Source organism: Oryx dammah, unplaced genomic scaffold, assembly GCF_014754425.2.
Source record: "Oryx dammah isolate SB20612 unplaced genomic scaffold, SCBI_Odam_1.1 HiC_scaffold_2, whole genome shotgun sequence".
Lineage (NCBI taxonomy): Eukaryota > Metazoa > Chordata > Mammalia > Artiodactyla > Bovidae > Oryx > Oryx dammah.
In genome coordinates, this window is record NW_024070186.1 from 155,607,815 (window position 1) to 155,630,102 (window position 22,288).

The 22,288-nt window shown below is 45.8% G+C and overlaps 1 protein-coding gene across 1 annotated transcript in view; it reads left to right on the plus strand.

The window, feature by feature from the left end:
* The first annotated feature begins 10,079 nt into the window (after positions 1-10,079).
* CLIC6 (chloride intracellular channel 6) overlaps positions 10,080-22,288 on the plus strand; it is a 61,277-nt gene continuing 49,068 nt past the window's right edge. Inside the window, exon 1 of the mRNA XM_040266074.1 lies at positions 10,080-11,411. Within this exon, the coding sequence (XP_040122008.1) occupies positions 10,080-11,411 (1,332 nt within the window). The remainder of the gene's footprint in view (positions 11,412-22,288) is intronic.

Sequence of the window (22,288 nt, forward strand, 5' to 3'; positions counted from 1 at the left end):
ACATCCATACATGACCACAGGAAAAACCATAGCCTTGACTAGACGGACCTTAGTCGGCAAAGTAATGTCTCTGCTTTTGAATATGCTATCTAGGTTGGTCATAATGTTTCTTCCAAGGAGTAAGCGTCTTTTAATTTCATGGCTGCAATCACCATCTGCAGTGATTCTGGAGTCAAAAAAAAATAAAGTCTGACACTGTTTCCACTGTTTCCCCATCTACTTCCCATGAAGTGATGGGACCAGATGCCATGATCTTCGTTTTCTGAATGTTGAGCTTTAAGCCAACTTTTTCACTCTCCTCTTTCACTTTCATCAAGAGGCTTTTTAGCTCCTCTTCACTTTCTGCCATAAGGGTGGTGTCATCTGCATATCTGAGGTTATTGGTATTTCTCCCGGCAATCTTAATTCCAGCTTGTGTTTCTTTCAGCCCAGCGTTTCTCATGATGTACTCTGCATAGAAGTTAAATAAGCAGGGTGACAATATACAGACTTGACGTACTCCTTTTCCTATTTGGAACCAATCTGTTGTTCCATGTCCAGTTCTAACTGTTGCTTCCTGACCTGCATACAGATTTCTCAAGAGGCAGGTTAGGTGGTTTGGTATTCCCATCTCTTGCAGAATTTTCCACAGTTTATTGTGATCCACACAGTCAAAGGCTTTGGCATAGTCAATAAAGCAGAAATAGATGTTTTTCTGGAACTCTCTTGCTTTTTCCATGATCCAGTGGATGTTGGCAATTTGATCTCTGGTTCCTCTGCCTTTTCTAAAACCAGCTTGAACATCAGGGAGTTCACGGTTCATGTATTGCTGAAGCCTGGCTTGGAGAATTTTGAGCATTACTTTAGTAGCATGTGAGATGAGTGCAATTGTGCAGTAGTTTGAGCATTCTTTTGCATTGCCTTTCTTTGGGATTGGAATGAAAACTGACCTTTTCCAGTCCTGTGGCCACTGCTGAGTTTTCCAAATTTGCTGGCATATTGAGTGCAGCACTTTCACAGCATCATCTTTTAGGATTTGAAATAGCTCAACTGGAATTCCATCACCTCCACTAGCTTAGTTCGTAATGATGCTTTCTAAAGTCCACTTGACTTCTCATTCCAGGATGTCTGGCTCTAGGTGAGTGATCACACCATCGTGATCATCCGGGTTGTGAAGATCTTTTTTGTACAGTTCTTCAGTGTATTCTTGCCACCTCTTCTTAATATCTTCTGCTTCTGTTAGGTCCAGACCATTTCTGTCCTTTATCGAGCCCATCTTTGCATAAAATATTCCCTTGGTATCTCTAATTTTCTTGAAGAGATCTCTAGTCTTTCCCATTCTGTTGTTTTCCTCTATTTCTTTGCATTGATCACTGAGGAAGGCTTTCTTATCTCTTCTTGCTCTTCTTTGGAACTCTGCATTCAGATGGTTATATCTTTCCTTTTCTGCTTTGCTTTTCACTTCTCTTCTTTTCACAGCTATTTGTAAGGCCTCCCCAGACAGCCATTTTGCTTTTTTGCATTTCTTTTCCATGGGGATGGTCTTGATCCCTGTCTCCTGTACAATGTCACGAACCTCCTTCCATAGTTCATCAAGCACTCTATCTATCAGATCTAGGCCCTTAAATCTATTTGTCACTTCCACTGTATAATCATAAGGGATTTGATTTAGGTCATTCCTGAATGGTCTAGCAGTTTTCCCTACTTTCTTCAATTTAAGTCTGAATTTGGTAATAAAGAGTTCATGATCTGAGCCACAGTCATCTCCTGGTCTTGTTTTTGTTGACTGTATAGAGCTTCTCCATCTTTGGCTGCAAACAATATAAATAATCAATCTGATTTCTGTGTTGACCATCTGGTGATGTCCATGTATAGGGTCTTCTCTTGTGTTATTGGAGGAGGGTGTTTGCTATGACCAGTGCATTTTCTTGGCAAACTCACATGACTACTGGAAAAAGCATAGCTTTGAATAGATGGACCCGTGTCAGGAAAGTGATGCCTCTGCTTTTTAATACACTGAATCCAGTTCAGTTCCATGCTGTTTCACTCTATGGCACCCCCCAGTTTTGCTGCAGGGCAGTGACCACCTCCCAGAATTAAAGAGAACATTAAATGATTTAAAAATAATACCTGTGTGCCATTTTACAGTGGCAAAATGCAAAACATTCTATTTACAAGAGGGAGCTAGACAGAGCACTCTTTAAGGTGCTTTCAAGATTTGTGTTCTAAGCGGTTGTGAGATCTTTACTGAGCACTTGTTATATATATAACATGTGCTTGGCCTTTAGAACACACCTGCCTGGAAGGTGGCAGGCGCAAGTTTAAGTGCTATCCCTGGGGACAGGGGACCTCTTCCCCTCCAGCACCCTCAGCGCTGGGATCTATTCATTGCGTTTCTACTGTTTGACTCCACTGACAAGGAGTCAGCTCCCTGCCATTCCTGCAAAACTAACTTTAAATGAACAAGAACTTTAATATCATTTCTGGCAACCACACCAGCAAAAAAACTTATGAAAGAATTTGAAACCTACTTTAGACTTCAATAAAGAAAGTATCAAGAAGAGAAATTATAGGACCACACAAATTTCTAGTTGATGCAGTCATGCATTATATGGGCTTCCCTGGTGGGTGAGACAGTAAAGAATCTGCCTGCAGTGCTGGAAACCTGGGTTTGATCCATGGGTCAGGAAGCTCCCCTTCAGAAGGGAATGGCTAACCACTCCAGTATTCTTGCCTGGAGAATTCCATGGACAGAGGAGGCTGGCAGGCTACAGTCCATGAGGCCACAAACAGTCAGACATGGCACACACATGTGCCTTATTTGCAATATGGGTAGTTGTAATATATAATAAATAGTTATATATAATTCATTTGTATTACATAATTCTGTCTGGAATATTCACATATCGGGCTTTGCCTCCATATTATTGTGCTAATTCATAAGTAAATGTAATAAAATAAAGCAAAATATTTTTGTTGTTTTCCTCCCAATATTCATAGTCACCAGTTTGCTTTTAAGATTTTTGCTTGTTGTGTGCCACACATATAGAGGCTCTTTCTTTTCTTCCTTCCTTCCTATGTCCCTTTCTTTCTCTCCTTCCTTCCTCTCTCTTTTCTTTCTTTCAACCACTAAGTCATTTTCTTGGCTCATTTGAAATAAAGGAGTAAACCTTATCAACACCTGATGCTCTACCCACTAGAAGCCAGTAGCACCCTCCTATCTATGACAACCAAAAAAATGTGTCCCAGACATTATCAAATGTCCAATGACAAAACTGCCCCCAGTTAAAACTCAGTGATCAAGATCAAGCTCTGTTTCTTCAGATCACATCCGTCACCATTGATTACAGGGTTCTGAAGTTCTGGAGATAGGATATCACAAACGCAGGATTTGAAAGAGTTAAAAGAAACACAAGTTTCTAAAATAGTGAAAGTGAAAGTGGCTCCAACGTGTCCAACTCTTTGCTACCCCACAAATTCTCCAGGCCAGCATACAGGAGTGGTAGATCTTCCCGAACCCAGGGATCGAACCCAGGTCTCCCACATTGCAGGCGGATTCTTTACAGCTGAGCCACCAGGGAAGCCCAAGAATCCTGGAGTGGGTAGCCTATCCCTTCTCCACAGGATCTTCCCGACCCACTGAGAGGGTAACAGGCAGGAAGGCCAGGGGTCTCCAAATGGAGGAAATAGGCTGCAAGTGTCAGATATTTTTATCTCTCTTAAGTGGCAGGAGGAAACAAACTAGCTATATTTTTTCCTTCTCTATACAAATTTAAAAGGTTTCTCTTAAAATACTGTGTTGCCATAATGACACCTGGTTTCACCTGAAGTTAACTATTCTCAAACCTTGAGTTAACCAATGCATTTTTCTTATGGAAATGTTTGTTTTAAGCTATGTTAATATACTATGCATTTACCCCAGACTCTGTCTTCAAGTCGGTTCCGCCTAATGGCTCAGAACCTACTTGACAAACCAGTATGTTATACTCAGATATTGTTCCCCTAACCTATGTAAACAGAACTATTTGTATAGGAATCTGCCCTTCTACAAGACTCAAGCCAATCATTTTTATGGCCCGGGATGAATCATCTGGTGCCAAGATTATCCCAAAATGAATCTTATGGGTGAGGGGCCTGGTGCCATTCTGAGTTTTAAATATTCCTTTCTTTCTTTGACAGACTGCTAGTGACTATATAACATCCAGCTGAAGACTAGCAGGGGGATACTCTTTCGGCTCCCTTCTGACGCCTATGTCAGAAGCTTTCTCTATCTCCTTTATACTTTAATAAAACTTTATTACACAAAAGCTCTGAGTGATCAACCAAAATGCCAAGAGAAACTGTACAGATAGAGGTGGGAGATTTTGAACTGACTTTTGTTCTTAAATTCTAGTACTATTTCCATCTCCACCAAGATTGTTACTGCTCCTTCTGGTGTTAGAAGTAAAGGTGACGAGAATGAGAGGTTCAAACTACAGTCACCAGGACCCAGAAGCTAGCTCAGCAGAAGGTTTCTGTACCTTTTCTCCCCTGCCCTTCCCCCTGGGCTGAACGTGTTTCTATCAAACATCCTTCCAGGTTGTGAAATAACTTTGCAGCAAGATTTTCAGCAGGTGGTTTGTAATAAAAATTGGGGTGCTTCCCCCTCACCTCCCTCCCCTTCTTCCTTTGCTTTTCCTTCCTCCTCTTCTCCCTTTTAAAAATCTCTTATATCATCCAATAAGTATTTGCTCAGAATCTAATTTGTTTTAAAAATAGTGCAAAATCACATGGAAAGAAAACAGAGGAAACTCTCATCAGTTAGAAAAGTTCAGGGTGAAAGTGAAAAGTGTTAGCTGCTCAGTCTTGTCTGACTCTTTGTGACCCAACGACTGCAGCCCGCCAGGCTCCCTGTCCATGAAATTCTCCAGGCAAGAATACTGGAGTGGGTTGCCATTCCCTTCTCCAGTATTTGATCTTCTTGACCCAGAGATCAAACCCCAGTCTCCCGCACTGCAGGTGGATTCTTTGCTGTCTGAGCCACCAGGGAGGTCCTCAAACCAGGACACTTCCTGTGTGGGGGGGTGGGAGGATCCTCTTATCATCTTGGTGGAAAGAACAGACATAACCTGGACCATCACGGGCTAAGTGGGATGAAGTGTCATCCTAGTTTTCCATGGCTCTTCCTGCCCTGTAATACACGGTTCTGTCCACATGTGACAGCTCTATCTCCTGGGACAAGTAGAACAAGGAAACTGTAGTGTTAACAAGAATCAGCGCTGTGCTGAGTATCACACATCCATACATCCTCTGATTTGAAGCTCACAATGACAATAATCCTCTTATGCCCACTGTTCTAGATGAAAAACATCAAGATCACACAGTTAACATCTGATAAGGTGGGATTTAACTCAGAGAACCCACCAGTTTCACATGACACAATTCGTGTTGGTTAGTGTGATGTTTTCACTGGCTTACCGGATGCTCTACCTGTGCTTAAATTCCTGCCTCCCAGGTGAGGACGATTTGGAGGCAATATTCTTCCTTTTTTTTTTTTTTTTTTTGGCTGGGCCACATGACTTGATCAGGGTTGAATCCAGCCTGTCACAATGGAAGCGTGGAGTCTTAACCACTAGACCACCAGGGATATCCTGAGATACCTTTCTCTAAACTGAAATATGGAGAAGGAAATGGCAACCCACTCCAGTCTTCTTGCCTGGAGAATCCCATGGAGAGAGGAGCCTGGTGGGCCCCAGTCCATGGGATCTCGCAGAGTCAGACATGACTGAGTGACTAACAACAACAACATACCTCTCTAAGTGATGGAGCACAGCCAGGTTTGGGACCATTCTTAGGTGAGGAGGAGGAGTTGTCTGGGGAGAAATCAACCCAAGGGGGACGTCTTGTTTGGCCACAGTGTGGCCTGTGGCCTGAATGTTCTAGATACACCATCTTCCCAAGGGCTCTTCTGAAAGGAATAGAGACCTGCTGGAGAAAGAGAGTGTCTCTGTGGAAATGAGTCTGCTCATTCTGAGAAAACAGTAAAAACAACAAACCTTTATATCATTTATTTATAAGTCCTTGAGATTTTTTTTTGTAATCCCTGAGTTACCCTGTTTTGTGTTTCCTCATAAAAGATGGTAGGAAAACTCTAAAATTACTAAAAATCGACTTAATTATCAGCACTTTTGCCTTTTCCCTCCCATCCCTGAATTCCTCACCTCTGTTTAACCCTCCTTGGTATTTAAATAGCTAATCTGGTACTGGCCAACGGAGTCAACACTGCGCAAATCTCTAAGTGACTTCACAGTGACCTTCACAACTCCATTTATTTGGCATTTCCTTTGTGTTCCTATATACCAACTGATCGACCTTTGCTGGTAATTAAAAGTATTTACTGAAGGACTCACCAAAGTCAGTCGATAAGATTTTCTGTGTATAGCCTGTCTCATGACATTAGCTTATCTCCCAAAGTATAAAACCAACTGGAAAAAGTGTATTTGAAAACTGGCTCAGATTGGGGACTTCCTTGGCACTCCAGGGGTTAAGACTCTGTGCTTCGAATGCAAGGGGCAGAGGTTTCATCCCTGGTCAGGGAACTAAGATCCCAAATGCCATGTGGCATGACCAAAAAAAATTATATATATATGTGTGTGTGTGTGTGTGTTTGTATACAGGTTGATATATGTGAAAGCATGCATGCAGTCACTAATTCAGCATTTATTTACTGAGTGCCTATTATGTGCCCAGCTTCACAGAACCACCATCCCGGTGGGGTGGGATGAAGGAGACATAATGAGTAAGTAGAATAGCTTATGTTACAAGGAGATAACTGCTATGGAGAAAGACAAGGCAGAAAAGGGTGATTGAGAGTAGAGGCTGTGTTTGAAAATAGACTGCTTATCCTTGTTCATTGCAGCTTTACTTATAATGGTCAAGATATGAAAACAACCTGAATGTTCTTCCTCGAGTGAATGGATAAAGCAAATATGATAGATACAGACAATGGAATGTTATTCAGTCTTTAAAAAAAAAAAAGAGGAAAATCCTGCCATTTGTAACAATTTGGATGAACCTGGAGGGCCTTATGCTAAGTAAGATAAGCTGGAAAAACAAAAAAAAAATTACTGCATAAGCTCACGGATAGGTAGAATCTAAAGTAGTCATAGAAAGAGAATAGAATGGTGGTTATCAGGGACTGGGGCGAGGTGAAATTGGAAAGGTGTTGGTCACACGTTTCACTTATGCAAAAGATGAGTAAGTTCTGAAGATCTAATGTACAACAATGTGACGATGGTGAACAATATTGTATATTGCTAAGAGGGTAGGTCTTAAGGATTATTCCCATAAAAATAAAATTAAAACATAAAGTAAAATAAGTGCTTCGAGAAAACAGCTTGTGAAAGATCTCAAAAGGTAAAAAGTGATCACTGAGGATACAGGCAGCATCCTTGGCAGAGGGTTGCCCAGCAAGTTCCAGGAAATAGCAGAGAGGTTGGTGTGTTAGAAGCCGGTGAGGTCAGAAGAGATTCAGGTGCCTGGTTTTATGGAATCTCATACTTGATGTGTAAGGACTTGGCTTTTTCTTGGCGTGAGACAGGAAGTCTTTGAAAGGTTTCAAGCATAAAAGTGGCGTGGTGGACTGGTGATTTCAAACGAGGATCAACTGACTGAAGAACAGACTATAGGAGGGTGAGGGAAAAGCAGGAGAACCAGTTAGGAGGTGATGGCTGCTTGGACCAGTCTGGTAGCAATGAGGGTAGATTAAAGAGGTTGCATTCTGGATATACTTAAAAAAAAATAGACATAATAGGATTTCCTGGCAGGTTGGATATGGCGGTGTGAGATACAGGAGCTAAGGTTTTTTTATATGTTCATGTGTTTGTGTGTGCTTAGTCGCTCTGTGTGACCCCATGGACTGTGGCCCGCCAGGCTCCTCTGTCCATGAGATTCTCCAGGCAAGAACACTGGAGTGGGTTGCCATTCCATTCTTCAGGGGATCTTCCCAACCCAGGGTCTGAACTCAAGTCTCCAGCACTACAGGCAGATTCTTGACCGTCTGAGCCACCAGGAAAGCCCTGTTCAAGTGTATATGTCTATATAAAACTCGAAAGGTATCTGGTTTGATTATTTTTTGTTGCTGTTGTTCCACTCCAAAGCTCTGATAATGGGAGGAAACTTCTCAGTCTTGTTCACTGCTGTATACTCAAAGTCTTGCTCTGGCTCCCTAGCACCCGCCCCCCGGCCACCCCACCTCCTTCTTTGTCTCTAAAATAAAGTGTTTATTGTGGGTGAAAGTGAAGTCGCTCAGTCGTGTCCGACTCTTTGCGACCCTATGGACTGTAGCCTACCAGGCTCCTCCCTCCATGGGATTTTCCAGGCAAGAGCACTGGAGTGGGTTGCCGCTTCCTTCTCCAGGGGATCTTCCCGACCCAGGGATCCAACCCAGGTCTCCCGCATTCCAGGCAGACTCTTTAACCTCTGAGCCACCAGGGAAGCCAACTTGAGACTTTTGAGTTCAGTTTTATTTGGGGCAAAGGGAAGACTGCCGCCCTGGAGACAGCACCTTAGTTAAATCTGAGAGACCGCTCCAAGGAGGCCAGAGGGGAAGTCAGGCTATGAACAAGTTTGTAACAAAGGGACTAGGTAGTCTGAGCACCAAAGATCTGGTATCAAGTTCAGGAATTTAGCATTCTAAGTCTGGGAAGATGCAAGCCTCTGGGCTTACAGAATTCATTCCTTTCATATGCACCTCACTATCTGGGGCCAAATCCAGTTTCCTTGTTCTCCTTAAACAGCGGTAGATGGCTGCTTCTTGCATTCCCTCGGCTCTTCAGCAATCACCATGGAGGGTGGTGGCATCCCCTGGACTGCAGTTTTGGGAGCCCTCAATCACATTTGGAGGCCAGAAGTCACTGATGGCTGTGACATTTCTTGTTTATTGACATGGCAGGAGATATCTTCATTTAACATGGGTAATGAGATAACAGAAAAATTTTCAAGAGCTCTGTTATTTTCTAGCTACCCTATTTTCAGCATTGAGCCTGTATTCATTTTAAAATGTGTGCTTTAGTCGTGCTCTAACTCTTTGCAACCCCATGGACTGTAGCCCGCCAGGCTCTTGGTCCATGGTATTCTCTAGGCAAGAATACTAGAGTGGATTGCTATTTCCTTCTCCAGGGAATCTTCCCAACCCAGGGATCAAACCCTGGTCTCTCACATTCCATGCAGATTCTTTACCATCTGAACCACCAGAGCTAGAAATAATGCATTTTAAATTACAGAAAATCAAAGAAAGATGCAGAATTATACGATTGATTACATGATACAGCTCCTCTTCCTTCTATATCGAGGCCCCTGGAACTTCTTCTCAGCAGGCCCCGGCAGAAATTGGAAGGAAGGAGTGCCGCCTTGCCTTCCTTCTTCCAGGACGTATCCACCTTGCTCGTGGGCACTGAGGCATTTCAGGGGCACCTGCAGTTGAGCAGCTGCTGAAGTTTAACACTTGACTCCTGGGAAAGTGGGGATTAGGTGTTTGGGCGTGTGGGGGGTGATTTTAATGGCTCTGGAACTTGAAGCTGTTCCAGAAAGCTCCCAAGCTGCCGGCAGGCTCAGGATCTTTTCACTGAAATCCACAAAGGCCGCAAGAAAGGCTGTCATTGGCCAGGCTCTCAGGCCACCCACGTAGGGGGAACCGAGGGGGATGCAAACCCCGCCCAAGCCCCAGGGGGGATGGAGGTGGCACTGGGCACTCCTGGTCAACCTCCGAACGCCGAGCGGCCCTCCCCAGCCGCGCACTGCACCCTCGCGGGCGCCTTTCCAGAGAACCAAGGTCGGAATTAGGGGTCCAGGTGGGAAGCAGACACGGAACCAGGGAGAAACAGGAGCGGTGAAAGAACCCAGAGAGTTTAAGCTCGGGAGAAGGGGTGCGGCGTCTTGTGGCTAGAGGATTTCGCCCCGCGCGCCCAGCGCACCGCTCAGGCGCCGCCAGAGCCGGGAGCAGGGAGGGTCCGCTCCGAGGGGGTACAAAGGTCCCTCGCGCCGTGCCCTTCGCCTAGCGCCAACCGGCTCCTCAGCAGAGTCCAGGAAGGGTCTCCGGTCCAAGACAGGGATCTACAGCCATGGCCGAGGTCGCGGAGCTGGAGGGGGGCGCCCCGCGTCCTCGGAGCCCGTCCGGGGGCTTGGCGCTTCAGGCAGAGAGGCGGGGCGAGCCGGAGGCCGCCGGCCCGAAGGCTCAGCGAGAGGAGGCTAGAGAGGGCCCCGCGGAGGCGGCGGGGGGCGAAGGGCCGGGCGCAGCCGCGACGGCCGCGGGGCCCGAGGGAGAAGGCCCGGCGCCGGCCGGAGGGCGAACGGGCGGGCTGGAACCGGGCTCCGGCGCGGGCCCGGGAGCCGAGACGCGGGGCGGGAGCGGGGCGCAAGGCCAGGCCGAGGCAGGGGAGGACGCCCGCGAGGGAGAGGGGCCGACGAGCGGCGCGGAGCCGGAGGAGGAGGCGAGCCCCGGGCCAGGTGCGCAGGGCGAGGAGCCGGGGGAGGCTCACTGGGGGCGCGGGGACCCCGCTGCCCTGAACGCGAAGGAAGAGGCGGGGAGCGGGCCGAGGGAGCCGGCCGGCAGCGCGCCTGGGGCGTCTGGGGCGCTCGTGGACGCCCCGGAGTCGGTGGGGGAAAGCGTGGATGCCGAGGGGTCGATGGGGGCCCGCGTGGACGCCCCGGAGTCGGTGGGGAACAGCGTGGATGCCGAGGGGTCGTTGGGGGCGCGCGTGGACGCCGAGGGGTCGGTGGGGGCCCGCCTGGACGCCCCGGAGTCGGTGGGGAACAGCGTGGACGCCGAGGGGTCGGTGGGGGAGAGCGTGGGAGCCGAGGAATCGGTGGCGGATAGCACAGATGTCGGGGGGCCAGCGGGGGCCAGCACGGATGTCGGGGTGCCGACGTCAGGAGCGCAGGGCGCGGAGGGTGAGCCCCGGGACGGAGGGGACCGCAGACCCCAGTCCCAGGCAGAGGCGATTGAGGCCCCAGCGGCGGAGAGCGTGGGGTCCACCCCCGGGGAGCCTGCGCGGGGGCCTCGGGGCTCAGCGGAGGAGACGGGCGACCCCGAGGCAGGGGAGTCGGGGGAAGCGGCCCCAGGACACGCGAGGGCAGAGGCCGGTGAGGACGCGGACCAGGGTGGGCCCCCGGGGCAGGCGGAGGAGGCCGAAGAGGAGAGGCGGGAGCGGGGTCTCCAGGGGCCAAGCGAGGAGGCCACGGCCGGGGGCGAGGAGGAGGGCACCGCGGCTGGAGAGGCGATCCGGCCGGTGGAGGTCGGAAAGCCCCAAGCCGACCTGAGCAACCACCTGGTGGACGAGCGCAGCGCTGAACGCGGCGGCGGCACAGTGCCCGAGAACGGCGGCCAGGAGGGCGGCGAGGCGTCCGAGGAGGGGATCCCGGGGCAGGACCACGACATCACCCTCTTCGTGAAGGTAAACCTGGCTTCCCGCAACTCCCGGGACGCCCCCTCCCAGCACCCTCAGTCGTGTCTTTTCAGATCTGATCCCAGAGGGACGCGCAGGGGTCATGCCCTCTGCGCCCGATGGTCACCGAGCCCTCTATCCGCGGGAGCCAGGCAGGACAGCCTACGTTTCAACGAGAAGAGTTAAAGGAGCGTGGTTAAGTCGCTCAGTCGTGTCCGACTCTTTGCGACCCCATGGGCTCTAGCCCTCCAGGGTCCTCTGTCCATGGAATGTCCCAGGGAAGACTCCTGGAGTGGGTTGCCATTTCCTTCTCCAGGGCATCTTCCCCACCCAGGGATCGAACCCACGTCTCCTGCTTTGGCAGGCGGAATTTTTTTTTTCCCACCTAGTCGGGGAAATCCAAAGGAATGTGACCGGGAAGAATTGAGGGTTTGGAAACAAAGAGGTTGGGATGGGGGTGGTGGGAGGTAAGTCCAGCATCCCACCGGCCTTTGTCCTGAAAATCCTAACTGGCCCTTCTAGTCTGGAGGTTCTCAAAGAACCTACAGAACAAAAGCAAAACCCCGACAAGCCCTATTGATGTTCCGAACAATTTCTGCCAAAGGAAACACTAATACTTAAAGTGGAAAAATGCTAACAGGTAGGTTGTAAAGTGAAACTGTATACTAGGACTCAAATCTCAGAGGCCCAGAGCAGGCCCAAATTTTCAACTCCCAAAACCGCTTTCATTTTGGGAGAATCAGTAACGTATGTTTGGGAGGAAAATGGAAGTTTATTTAAATATGGTAATATTTATGGAACATTTTAGCTTTTTTTTTAAGAAGCATGCAATATGCTGATAACCGTCGTCTGCTTCTTTGTCATATTTTCAGCCTTACTTCAAAGAGTCAAAGAGGACAAAGATTCTGTAGAGATACAAGTGAGGTAGTTTTGAGTTTAAATAGGGATTCCTATGAGGCATCACAAATAAGGACCAAGGTCCAGGAGCAGGTTTTTTGTTGAAAAAGCTCTTCCCAAAGACCTTTGGCCAGACCCGGAAAGCGGCAGATAATAAGGTCAAGAATGTGCATTGTATGTTAAGTCATAATCCTTGCAAAATATTTCCAGGCTTATAGAGGCCAGTTATGACCCAACCTCTTTGAGAGAAATGTAAGCAAATTTTAATAACTGGAAAAAAAAAAGGAAATAAGGAAAAAAGGTTCCCAACATGATTAAGATCAGAATTTTAAGAATTCTTTGAGTGGCAAGAGAGTTTGGGAAGAATGGGCTTGCTGTTCTTCACTTGTTGTTTGGGGCAATTTTTAAGATGCTGAGACTTTGCAGATCATGTATTGGGACATAATCTGAGGGTACAAACCCCAAGGAGGGTCCCTGGAGCATGAAGACTTCAGGGGGGTTAGGGGAGGGGGAGCCTGAACACGGCGCTGCTGTGTGTGTTCTAGCTCCGCTCCTTGGTTTAAGAAATTTCCCCCTGGCTCTGGTCTCTGGGCTATAGTTTACCAGTCTCTCATTACAGCTTGGAAACAGTTTCCTAACTGGACTCTGCTTCCATCCTTGGTTTTCTCCAATCTAGTCCTTTGTCATAGCCAGTGAGCTAAGAAAGAAAAGATCTGATCATTTTGTTTCCTAGTATAAAATTCCTCAGTTGTTTATGGCAGATAAATCCCCACTCCTTAGCCAGATCACGAGGCTCTCCCGGGATGTGATTCCTGTCTCCTTGGCATTGCCTGGGTGCCCCCTCACCCCCGCCTTTTGATACCAGTGTGCCGCCAAGTTAAACTACTTACTGGGCCTTGGGAGAACCACATTCTTTTCTGCCTTGAAATTTTCCATGTGCTCTACCCAAATCAAGTTTCTTCCCCTTCATCCCTCTTGCCCTCCCTTGCCTGGTTATCTGCTTGTGTCCAAGGTTCCGCGTGGCCATCGTCTCCTCCGGGGAGGCTTTCCCAACGCCGATTTGGCTTGGGTAGCCCCTGTCAAAGCTCCACTCACACCACCCTCTGTACGCTGTCTCCAGTGTGGAGCACAGGTCTGGAAATGGATGATGTGTGTGAACCGGTGGTTGCCTGTAGGAGGTGGTATATTGGAATGATCAGTAGCACAGACTTTAGAGCCAGTGAGCTGGGGCCAAATCCTGGCTTCGTTTCTTTCTTGCTGTGTAACCTTGGGCAAGTTACTTAGCCTTTTTGTGCCTTCGTTGCCTATGAATAAAACAAAACAACAATAGTACTTACTCTATGAGGTTGTTGGGATTCAAGATAAGATTCTACTTAGAACAGTACCTGACTTGAAAGAAGCCTGGTATAAGTGTGAATTCTTGTTACATCTGTTAGTTCTGATCAACTTTCATTGATTTTTGCATGGGGATAGTCCCTTTTCCATTCCATCCCTGCCATTTTATTTTATTTTAGGGAAAATACCTCTACATACCCAATTACTTCCATTCTCTGGGGGAGAAGAATATTATGAAAAGTAAAAATAGTTGTTTTCTCAGATTCTGCTTAGAGTAGTGTGTGTGGACAGAGGCAAGGGGGCATGTCCTGAGTGGCTTAGCAGAATGTTTGACTCCGATGATTGGCAGGGTGCTCAGTCCTTTTCCTTTTGTTAAAGTAACAAACGGACCTCCAAACAGTAAAACTGGTTTTGAAGCAACTACCACCTGATGCAACTTCTAAGGGTCACTTAGGATGTGTCCCATAGGATTGTTAAGGCATCTCACTTTCTTCTCATGCTTCTAATCATTGTCTTGAAAAACAAAAGGATCGCAAAGCAAAACTCAAGCAAAAGCCCTTTAGCCTATTTTATCTCTTGACTTTGTGATACTTGATTTAGAATCCTTAAATTAGTTCAGAATAGGATTTCTTTGCCAAATTTAACCATTCCTAAGCTCCTTATTTGGGCTGTACTTTATCTGGACGCTGTATTCCATAGTGGACATCTGACCGTCTAGGTTTTATAAACATGTCAGGGGCCAGTGTGTATTGGTGTGTTTTTGATGCCATGACTGGAGTGTAAATTTCACAGAGCTGTTCTTTAAGGATAATACTGCAATGTTCCTCTAACCATTCACCTAGCCTTCATGACAGCCTAGTAAACACAGTTTTTTTTTTCTTTTTTCTTAAACAAAGTTTTAAGTTAATTAGGTCTCATTCTATTTGGGAAATTTTTTATATTTATTCCTATTTTTAAAATGTATAGGTGACAAATAAATGTATTGGTTATCAGAAAGTAATGACATACAACACAGTAAAATGTAGTAATAAGATGTGCTTCTAAATTTAGTCACCTGGTAGTTTATATTACCTATCTTGGTGAGAATTGTCATTCTATTACTTTGTCATTTTATTTTATTCTATACGTATGCAAGAATGTATTCTTGGTTGTAAAAGAGCCATGAATGTATAAAGCAGGCCACTGGAAAGCCTCCTTGAATTGTTGTATGGTAAATGAATTGCTGATCATGTAATTTTTAGTTTTGTTTTCTCAAAGAAGTGATAATTATTTATCAAATTATAGGGTAACCCTGCAATGTCTTTAGAAACAAAAATTCTTCTCTTCATTACAAAGGAAAGGATGACAACATAATAACACACCAACACAGTAAGAGCAAATGACAAACAAGATACTAACACCATGGAGTAAAGTAAGGACTTTATAGACACACGGATTTAGTAGCTAAGGAAGTCTTGCTTACAGGTTTGGTTCTTCTAATACTTTCAGGCAGGGTCCAGGGGTGGGATAGGTCTTCCCAGGTGGCACATTGCTGAAAGATCTGTCTGCCAATGCAGGAGATATGGGTTTGATCCCTGGTTGGGAAGATACCCTGGAGAAGGAAACTCCACTGTTCTTGCCTGGAGAAGCCCATGGACAGGAGCCTGGCAGGCTACAGTCCATCGGATCTCAGAGTCGGACATGACTGAGCACACACGCAGCAGGGATGGAATAGTCTAAAAAAGGGATTTCCTAGCAAATTTCACATGACTTAATTAAAAAAAGCTTAATGTATGTGACAAGCGACTAATCCTGGAACAGAATCTAAGAATTTCTTAAACTATGTTTTGGACACCATACATTTAACCACTAATACACAGCTACTGCTGAGCTTGGAAGCTTGTATTTGCCATTATATTTAGATTCTCCAGGGAGGTGAAACTGAGTGCAACAAAGTAGAAGTCAAGTCATGGCCTTTGAATAAGCATTGTCTCCGAGAGATACTGCCTCCCTAAATAGATAAGTAAATTAACTGAGTTGTCCTAACATTGTCACATTGAATGGGGGTTGGAAGTGGTGAAGGGGTCTGTTGGGACCAACATCTGGTGGTCTCTCTGTGCATCTTTCTCCAGGAGCAAGCAGGTTGAGACCTTTTCAGTTTGGTGTCCGAAGAGTTTAAAAGGGGAGATGTTATTTCCATAACCAAATATGAATTTTGTGTTCAAAAGGGAAATGAGCAAAAATGCAGTTCTGTAACTTTAATTTTTCCCCCCAAATGACATTTTTGGGGTCATTGTTTTCTGAGATCTATGCCACTTGCTTACACATTTTGTGATTGTTCAGTTGCTCAGTTGTGTCCGATTCTTTGCGACCTTGTGTACTGCAGCACGCCAGGCTTCCTTGTCCTTCACTATCTCCCAGAATTTGCTCAAACTCATGTCCATTGAGTCATCAATGGATGCCATCAACCATCTTGTCCTCTGTTGTCCCCTTTCACATTACATTTGTGAAATCATACAAAGTTAGTTGGGGTGGGAACAGAGGTGCTTTGCTAACCTCTTACACACATGTGCACACACAACACAGCACATGCCCTTGAGTGAGATTCATGGGGTGTCCTCACCACCTGGCACAGCAGAGGGATTGTGGGAGGCCCTCCATCTGTTCTTGGTTCACTTCAGTTCAGTCACTCAGTCGTGTCTGGCTCTTTGTGACCCCATAGACCACAGTACTCCAGGCTTCACCAACTGCCAGAGCTTACTCAAACTCATGTTCTTTGAGTTGGTGATGCCATCCAACCATCTCATCCTCTGTCATCCCCTTCTCTTCCCACCTTCAATCTTTCCCAGCATCAGGGTCTTTTCAAATGAGTCAGTTCTTCACATCAGGTGACCAAAGTATTGGAGTTTCAGCTTTAGCATCAGTCCTTCCAATGAATATTCAGGGCTGATTTCCTTTAGGATGGACTGGTTGGATCTCCTTACAGTCCAAGGGACTCTCAAGAGTCTTCTCCAACACCACAGTTCAAAAGCATCAGTTCTTTGGTGCTCAGCTTTCTTCTTGGTAATGGAAAGTAAATAAGTCAGATGGATGGATGATTGGTTCAAGGTGCCTTGCTGGATTCGAGCTCTGTTCCCCACTGCTCAGTCCAGGGTCCCTTGCTCAAGGGCCAGAGTCAGTCTTTTCCATGAAGGCACTATAGTCTGGCACATAATAGTCACCTGGGGAGGAAGGGAAAGTGGGATCCTGTTGAGTGGGGGCTATACAAGCATGTACAGAGGACCTGCATGTAGAGTGGTCTCTAAAGAGTTACGGACTTAACTGTATTTGAGGAGACACAGAGAGTGGGACCCTTGGATAATCCCTAGCACAGATTCTTCAAGATTTTCTAAAATAGGCTGGCTTTGCCCTAACCATTCTCTGAGCTCCTGTGATATTCAGCCAAGAAAAGTTTTCTCTGAGAATCAGGGAGGTGGTTATTTAAATCTCCTAAGCTTCTCTTTTTCCATCATTAATTTTCTCTGCTCTTTTTCTGACAGAGTGCTGATTTATACAGTGGGCTCTGTATCTGGGCAGAGTTGGGGGGAGATATTTTCTAAAATATTTCAACTTGTATTTTACTATTTACTTCAGTTTTATTTCACAAGTGGAACAAATTAAATTTTTTAAGAGTTAAAATAGGGAGGTTAAAGATATTTATGCACAATTCAGCCATTCATGGAATCTATGAGGTTCTTTTGTTAAAGAAAAGATAATACATTAGGAAAATAAAAACATAAATATAAAAAGATACAGTATGATCGAAAATGTTTTCTTCCACCCCTGAGGCCCAGTCTCTCCATTTTCTCCCTAGAGATATTCTGCAAATATTCAAGCATATATGTGAATATCTTCGCTGCATTGGTTACTGAGTGCTGTGTGACATATGACTCTAAGACTTAACACCGTAAAACAACAAACGTTTACTACTCAAGGTTTCTGTGTGTCAGAAGCTTGAGAGTGGCTTAAGCTGGGTAGTTCTCCTTCATGAGGTTGTAGCCAGGATGTTGGCCAAGGCCCTGGTCTCATCTGAAGGACCGACTGGGGCTGGAGGATCCACTTCCATGGGGTCGGTTGACGCATGTCTGTTGTGAAGAGGTTCACTTGTCCATCACCTGGACTCTCCACAGTGCTGCTTCAGTGTCCTGCCACATGGCATTTGGCTCTCCCCAGAGCACGGATCCAAGACAGGAAGCCTTTTTATGACATTGTCTCAGAAGCCAGTGCAGGAAATGAAACAGATGCAAGTTCAGTCCTTGGGTCAGGAAGATCCCCTGGAGATGGGAATGGCAACCCACTCTGGTATTCTTGCCTGGGAAAATCCCATGGACAGAGGATCCTGGCAGGCTACAGTCCAGGGGATCACAAAGAGCTGGACATGACTGACTGACTGAGCACAGCAACTGAGAAATCACACGCTGCAATTTCTGTCTTATACTGTAGTCTAAGTCTAGCCTTCAAGGAGAGTGGAATTCAACTTTACCTTTTATTATTTATTTACTTATTTTTTAGAAGATATTTTTTTGCTCACACCACATGTGGGATCTTAGTTCCCCAACCAGGGGTCAAACCCACACCCCCTTCATTGGAAGCACAGAGTCTTAACTGCTGGACCACCGGGAAGTACCTCAACTCCACTTTTTAAAGAGAAGGCCAAAGATGTTTTTAAAATATTTTTAAAAACCACACCTTTTTTTTTTTTCCAAAAAGTTCAGTTCAGTCACTCAGTCACGTCCAACTCTTTGTGACCCCCATGGACTGCAGCATGCCAGACCTCCCTGTCCATCACCAACTCCCGGAGTTTACTCAAACTCATGTCCGTTGAGTTGGTGATGCCATCCAACCATCTCATCCTCTGCCGTCCCCTTCTCCTCCTGTCCTCAATCTTTCCAAGTATCACGGTCTTTTCAAATGAGTCAATTCTTTGCATCAGGTGGCCAAACATTGGAGTTTCAGCTTCATCATCAGTCCTTCCAATGAACATTCAGGACTGATTTCCTTTAGGATGGACTGATTGGATCTCCTTGCAGTCCAAGGGACTCTCAAGAATCTTCTCCAACACCACAGTTCAAAAGCATCAGTTCTTCGGCACTCAGCTTTCTTTATAGTCCAGCTCTCATATCCATACATGACTACTGGAAAAACCATAGCCTTGACTAGACTGATCTTTGTTGGCAAAGTAATGTCTCTGCTTTTGAATATGCTGTCTAGGTTGCTTATAACTTTTCTTCCAAGGAGCAAGTGTCTTTTAATTTTATGGCTGCAGTCAGCATCTGCAGTGATTTTGGAGCCCCAAAATATAAAGTCAGTCACTGTTTCCCTATCTATTTGCCATGAAGTGATGGGACCAGATGTCATGGAAGGTAGTACACTGGAAATACATTTGGTTGCATCTTGCTGTCTTTACTTAACATCGTGTCTTGTAAATCATTCCCCATTGGTGCCTGTAGCTCCCTCACATTCTTGTTAACATTTTGCATTTTTCTCATAGTGGGTGTATTCTCCTATCAGTTTGCCACTGTTGGATATTTAGGTAGTTTCCCCTTTCTCATGTGATAAGCAGTGCTGTAGTGAAAATCTATCCAAAGATGTATAATCATATATGGAACCTAAACTCTTGGAAATGATATTGCTAAGAGGAAGGATTCTGATAACTTACTAAATTTGCTCTCCAAAGAGGTTATGCCAAACAGAGCTCCCCTGACCGTCCATGAATGCTGTGTCCGCCTCCGCATCTTTGCCTGCTGTGTGTTCCCTAACATTTTGAATCTGAGAAGTGAAAAATGAGATCGATTGTCATTTAACGCACATTTCTCTTAGTATACATGAGACTGAGTTTAATTTTACACATTTAAAAACCATTAGTATCTATTTTGCTGTTATCTATCCTTTGTTGTTTATGTCCTTTGCTCATTTTTCAAATTGCCTTTTGGTCTTGTTCTTCCTGATTTTTATATTAAGGAAGTTAGACCCCTGTCTGTTTTGACTATTTGTACTGGAGTAATTTATCCTTTTTGCTTTAGTAATTTCTTGTAATGGATACTTGGGAAAACAAAGCATCGGCTGTGACAGCACTCTTAGAAACTTCATTTCCTGAAATGTTTAAATGCTCTGTTTTGCTTTTTATTTTCTAACTTCTTAAGTCCTGAAGGATTAGGTATTTCAAATCTTGCCTTTCTCCCTTCCTTTTTAATTAGTAGGTTACATTTTATCAAGCACACATCCTTTCATGATCAAACTCTTGCCTACATTATTAGAATTTCTGTTCAGACAAAGTTTAAAATGTATAGGTAGCAGCATCATTTCACACCCACACTGCTCCACCTGAAAATGTAAAGGTATATCCCTTTGACCTTGCCATCTCCTGCAATGAATTCATGACAGATAATTTTCTGTGGCGAAGTACTGTTTCTAAGATTGTGCCTCCTAGCCAGATGTTCTTTTTTGGATTCCATCTGTTGAAAGAATTGACCACAATGTAGACATGGATGACAAATCCTGTTTGCAGAGGACCAGGGAATTGCGGAAGCCTACCTGTGGCTTATGTCAGATGAGAGAGAGGGTGGAAATACACAAATAGCAAAGATTGTTTGAAAATATAATTTTGAAGCTTCTGAAAGTGTAGCTCTTTGAAGAAGTGCAGACCATGTGGGCATATACTCAGTCTGCAAGGGAAGTCTGATCCTAAATATGCCTGCATGATCATGAGATTAAAAATATTCTCCATTTTTTGAAGCGGTTTTGGGGGATACACATACATGTATGGCTGAGTCCCTTCGCTGTTCACCTGAAACTACCACAACATATTAATTGACTATTCCCTAATACGAAATAAAAAGTTGAAAGCCAGGAAAAAAACAAAAATTCTCCATTTTTACTAGTTTTATGGGCTCTCTTTCAACTCTTTCTCTTTCCTTCTGTAGTTGGTCATCTGTGTGAAAGCTGAGTCTTGATGTAGGGCAACATAAAAGCTGCTTTTCAGTCTTTCTAACTACCAAGTGGTATTTTGGACCCAAGTAAAGAGCCAACTCAAAAGACCCTGATGCCGGGAAAGATCAAAAGCAAAAGGAGAGGAGGGCTGCAGAGTATGAGATGGTCGGATGGCATCACGGACTCAATGGACATGAGTTTGAGCAAACTCCGGGATATGGTGAAGGACAGGGAAGCCTGGCCTGCTGCAGTTCATGGGGTCGTAAAGAGTTGGACATGACTTAGTGACTGATCAACTACAAGAAGCCTATTTAAAGTTGAGTAAGGAGTACACACCATGTTACACTGTTTGAGGCCCATGTTGATGAACACAGAACCTGCTTTTTTGGAGCCTCAGCCTTAGAGGGTGATCTGGGAGGAAGTAACTTCGATGTTTTATGATGCAGGAGAGCACTGGGGCTGGAGTTAGCTGGGACAGGTGGGACGAGTAGGATGGTAGGCTGGGCGACGACCAACAGAAAGGAGACGTGTGGTCTCTAGATCTCAAATAGTGAGGGCTCCTCCCTTGCGTTGAAAAGTAAGTGAAAGTCGCTCGGTTGTGTCCGACTCGTTTCGACCCCATGGAGTGTAGAGCCAGGCTCCTCTGTTCATGGGATTGTCCAGGCAAGACTTACTGGAGTGGGTAGCCATGCCCTTCTCCAGGGGATCTTCCCGACCCAGGGATCGAACCTGGGTCTCCTGCACTGCAGGAGGTTTCTTAACTGTCTCAGGCACCAGTTGTGCTCAGTGGATGGATGAATGACAAACATGGCTGTTACATCATGTGGAAGAAATTGGGTGGGCCACTTCATATGCCCTTTACAAAATACTCATTTTATCTATCTACTTATTTTGGCTGCACTGGGGCTTAGCCATGGCCCAAGAGAGCCCCCCCACTGCCCCGCCGCTCGTGGCATGTGAACTTCTTAGGTGTGGCAGGCGTGTGGGATCTTGTTCCCCAGCCGGGGGCTGAACCTCGGCTCCCCCTGCATTGGGAGCATGGAGCCCCACCCACTGGACCACCAGGGAAGTCCCCATAGGCCCCTTTTATAGTCACTTCTTTGTCATGTCTAAGAGGCAGCCATTTATTCTTATCCAGGAGAAGCAGTATGTGTTGGTTAAGGAGCTACTAGCCTCAATGCCCCCTTTTCACTTAGAGTGTGCAAGTTTAGGGCTGTTCTGGGAAGCCAGAGATTGGGTTCCCTTTTTGAACCTGCGGGACTCTGCCTGTGGCCCGTGAGGCTCTTGGCGATCCAGTAGGAAGACCCTCGCTGCCCACCCCAGTTCCTCAGTCCACCTCCAACCACCGTGCACTGTGGGGGTGAGAAATCAGGACAGGGAGGCACCCTGGGTGGGGCGCACCAGGGAGTCGGATGGGGCCCTTAGGACAGTGGCCACAGGCGTGGCCAAGACACCCAGCACAACTCAGCTGCCATGTGCTGTGAAGGTCACCCAGCATGAAGGTGCGATTGGAGAGCGAGAGACTTCAGGCTTTCTCCCTAAATGACGACAAGTAACACTTTGTTTTTTCGGTTCCTTTGGTGTCAGGTCCTCGGATGAGGTGGATTCAAAGAATCTTTGAAAGCCTTTCTCTCTCCTCTACTTTGTCCCTTTCATTTGAACTTCATCCAGGCTGGATGCCTTCAACTCTCTTCCCGTAAATTACC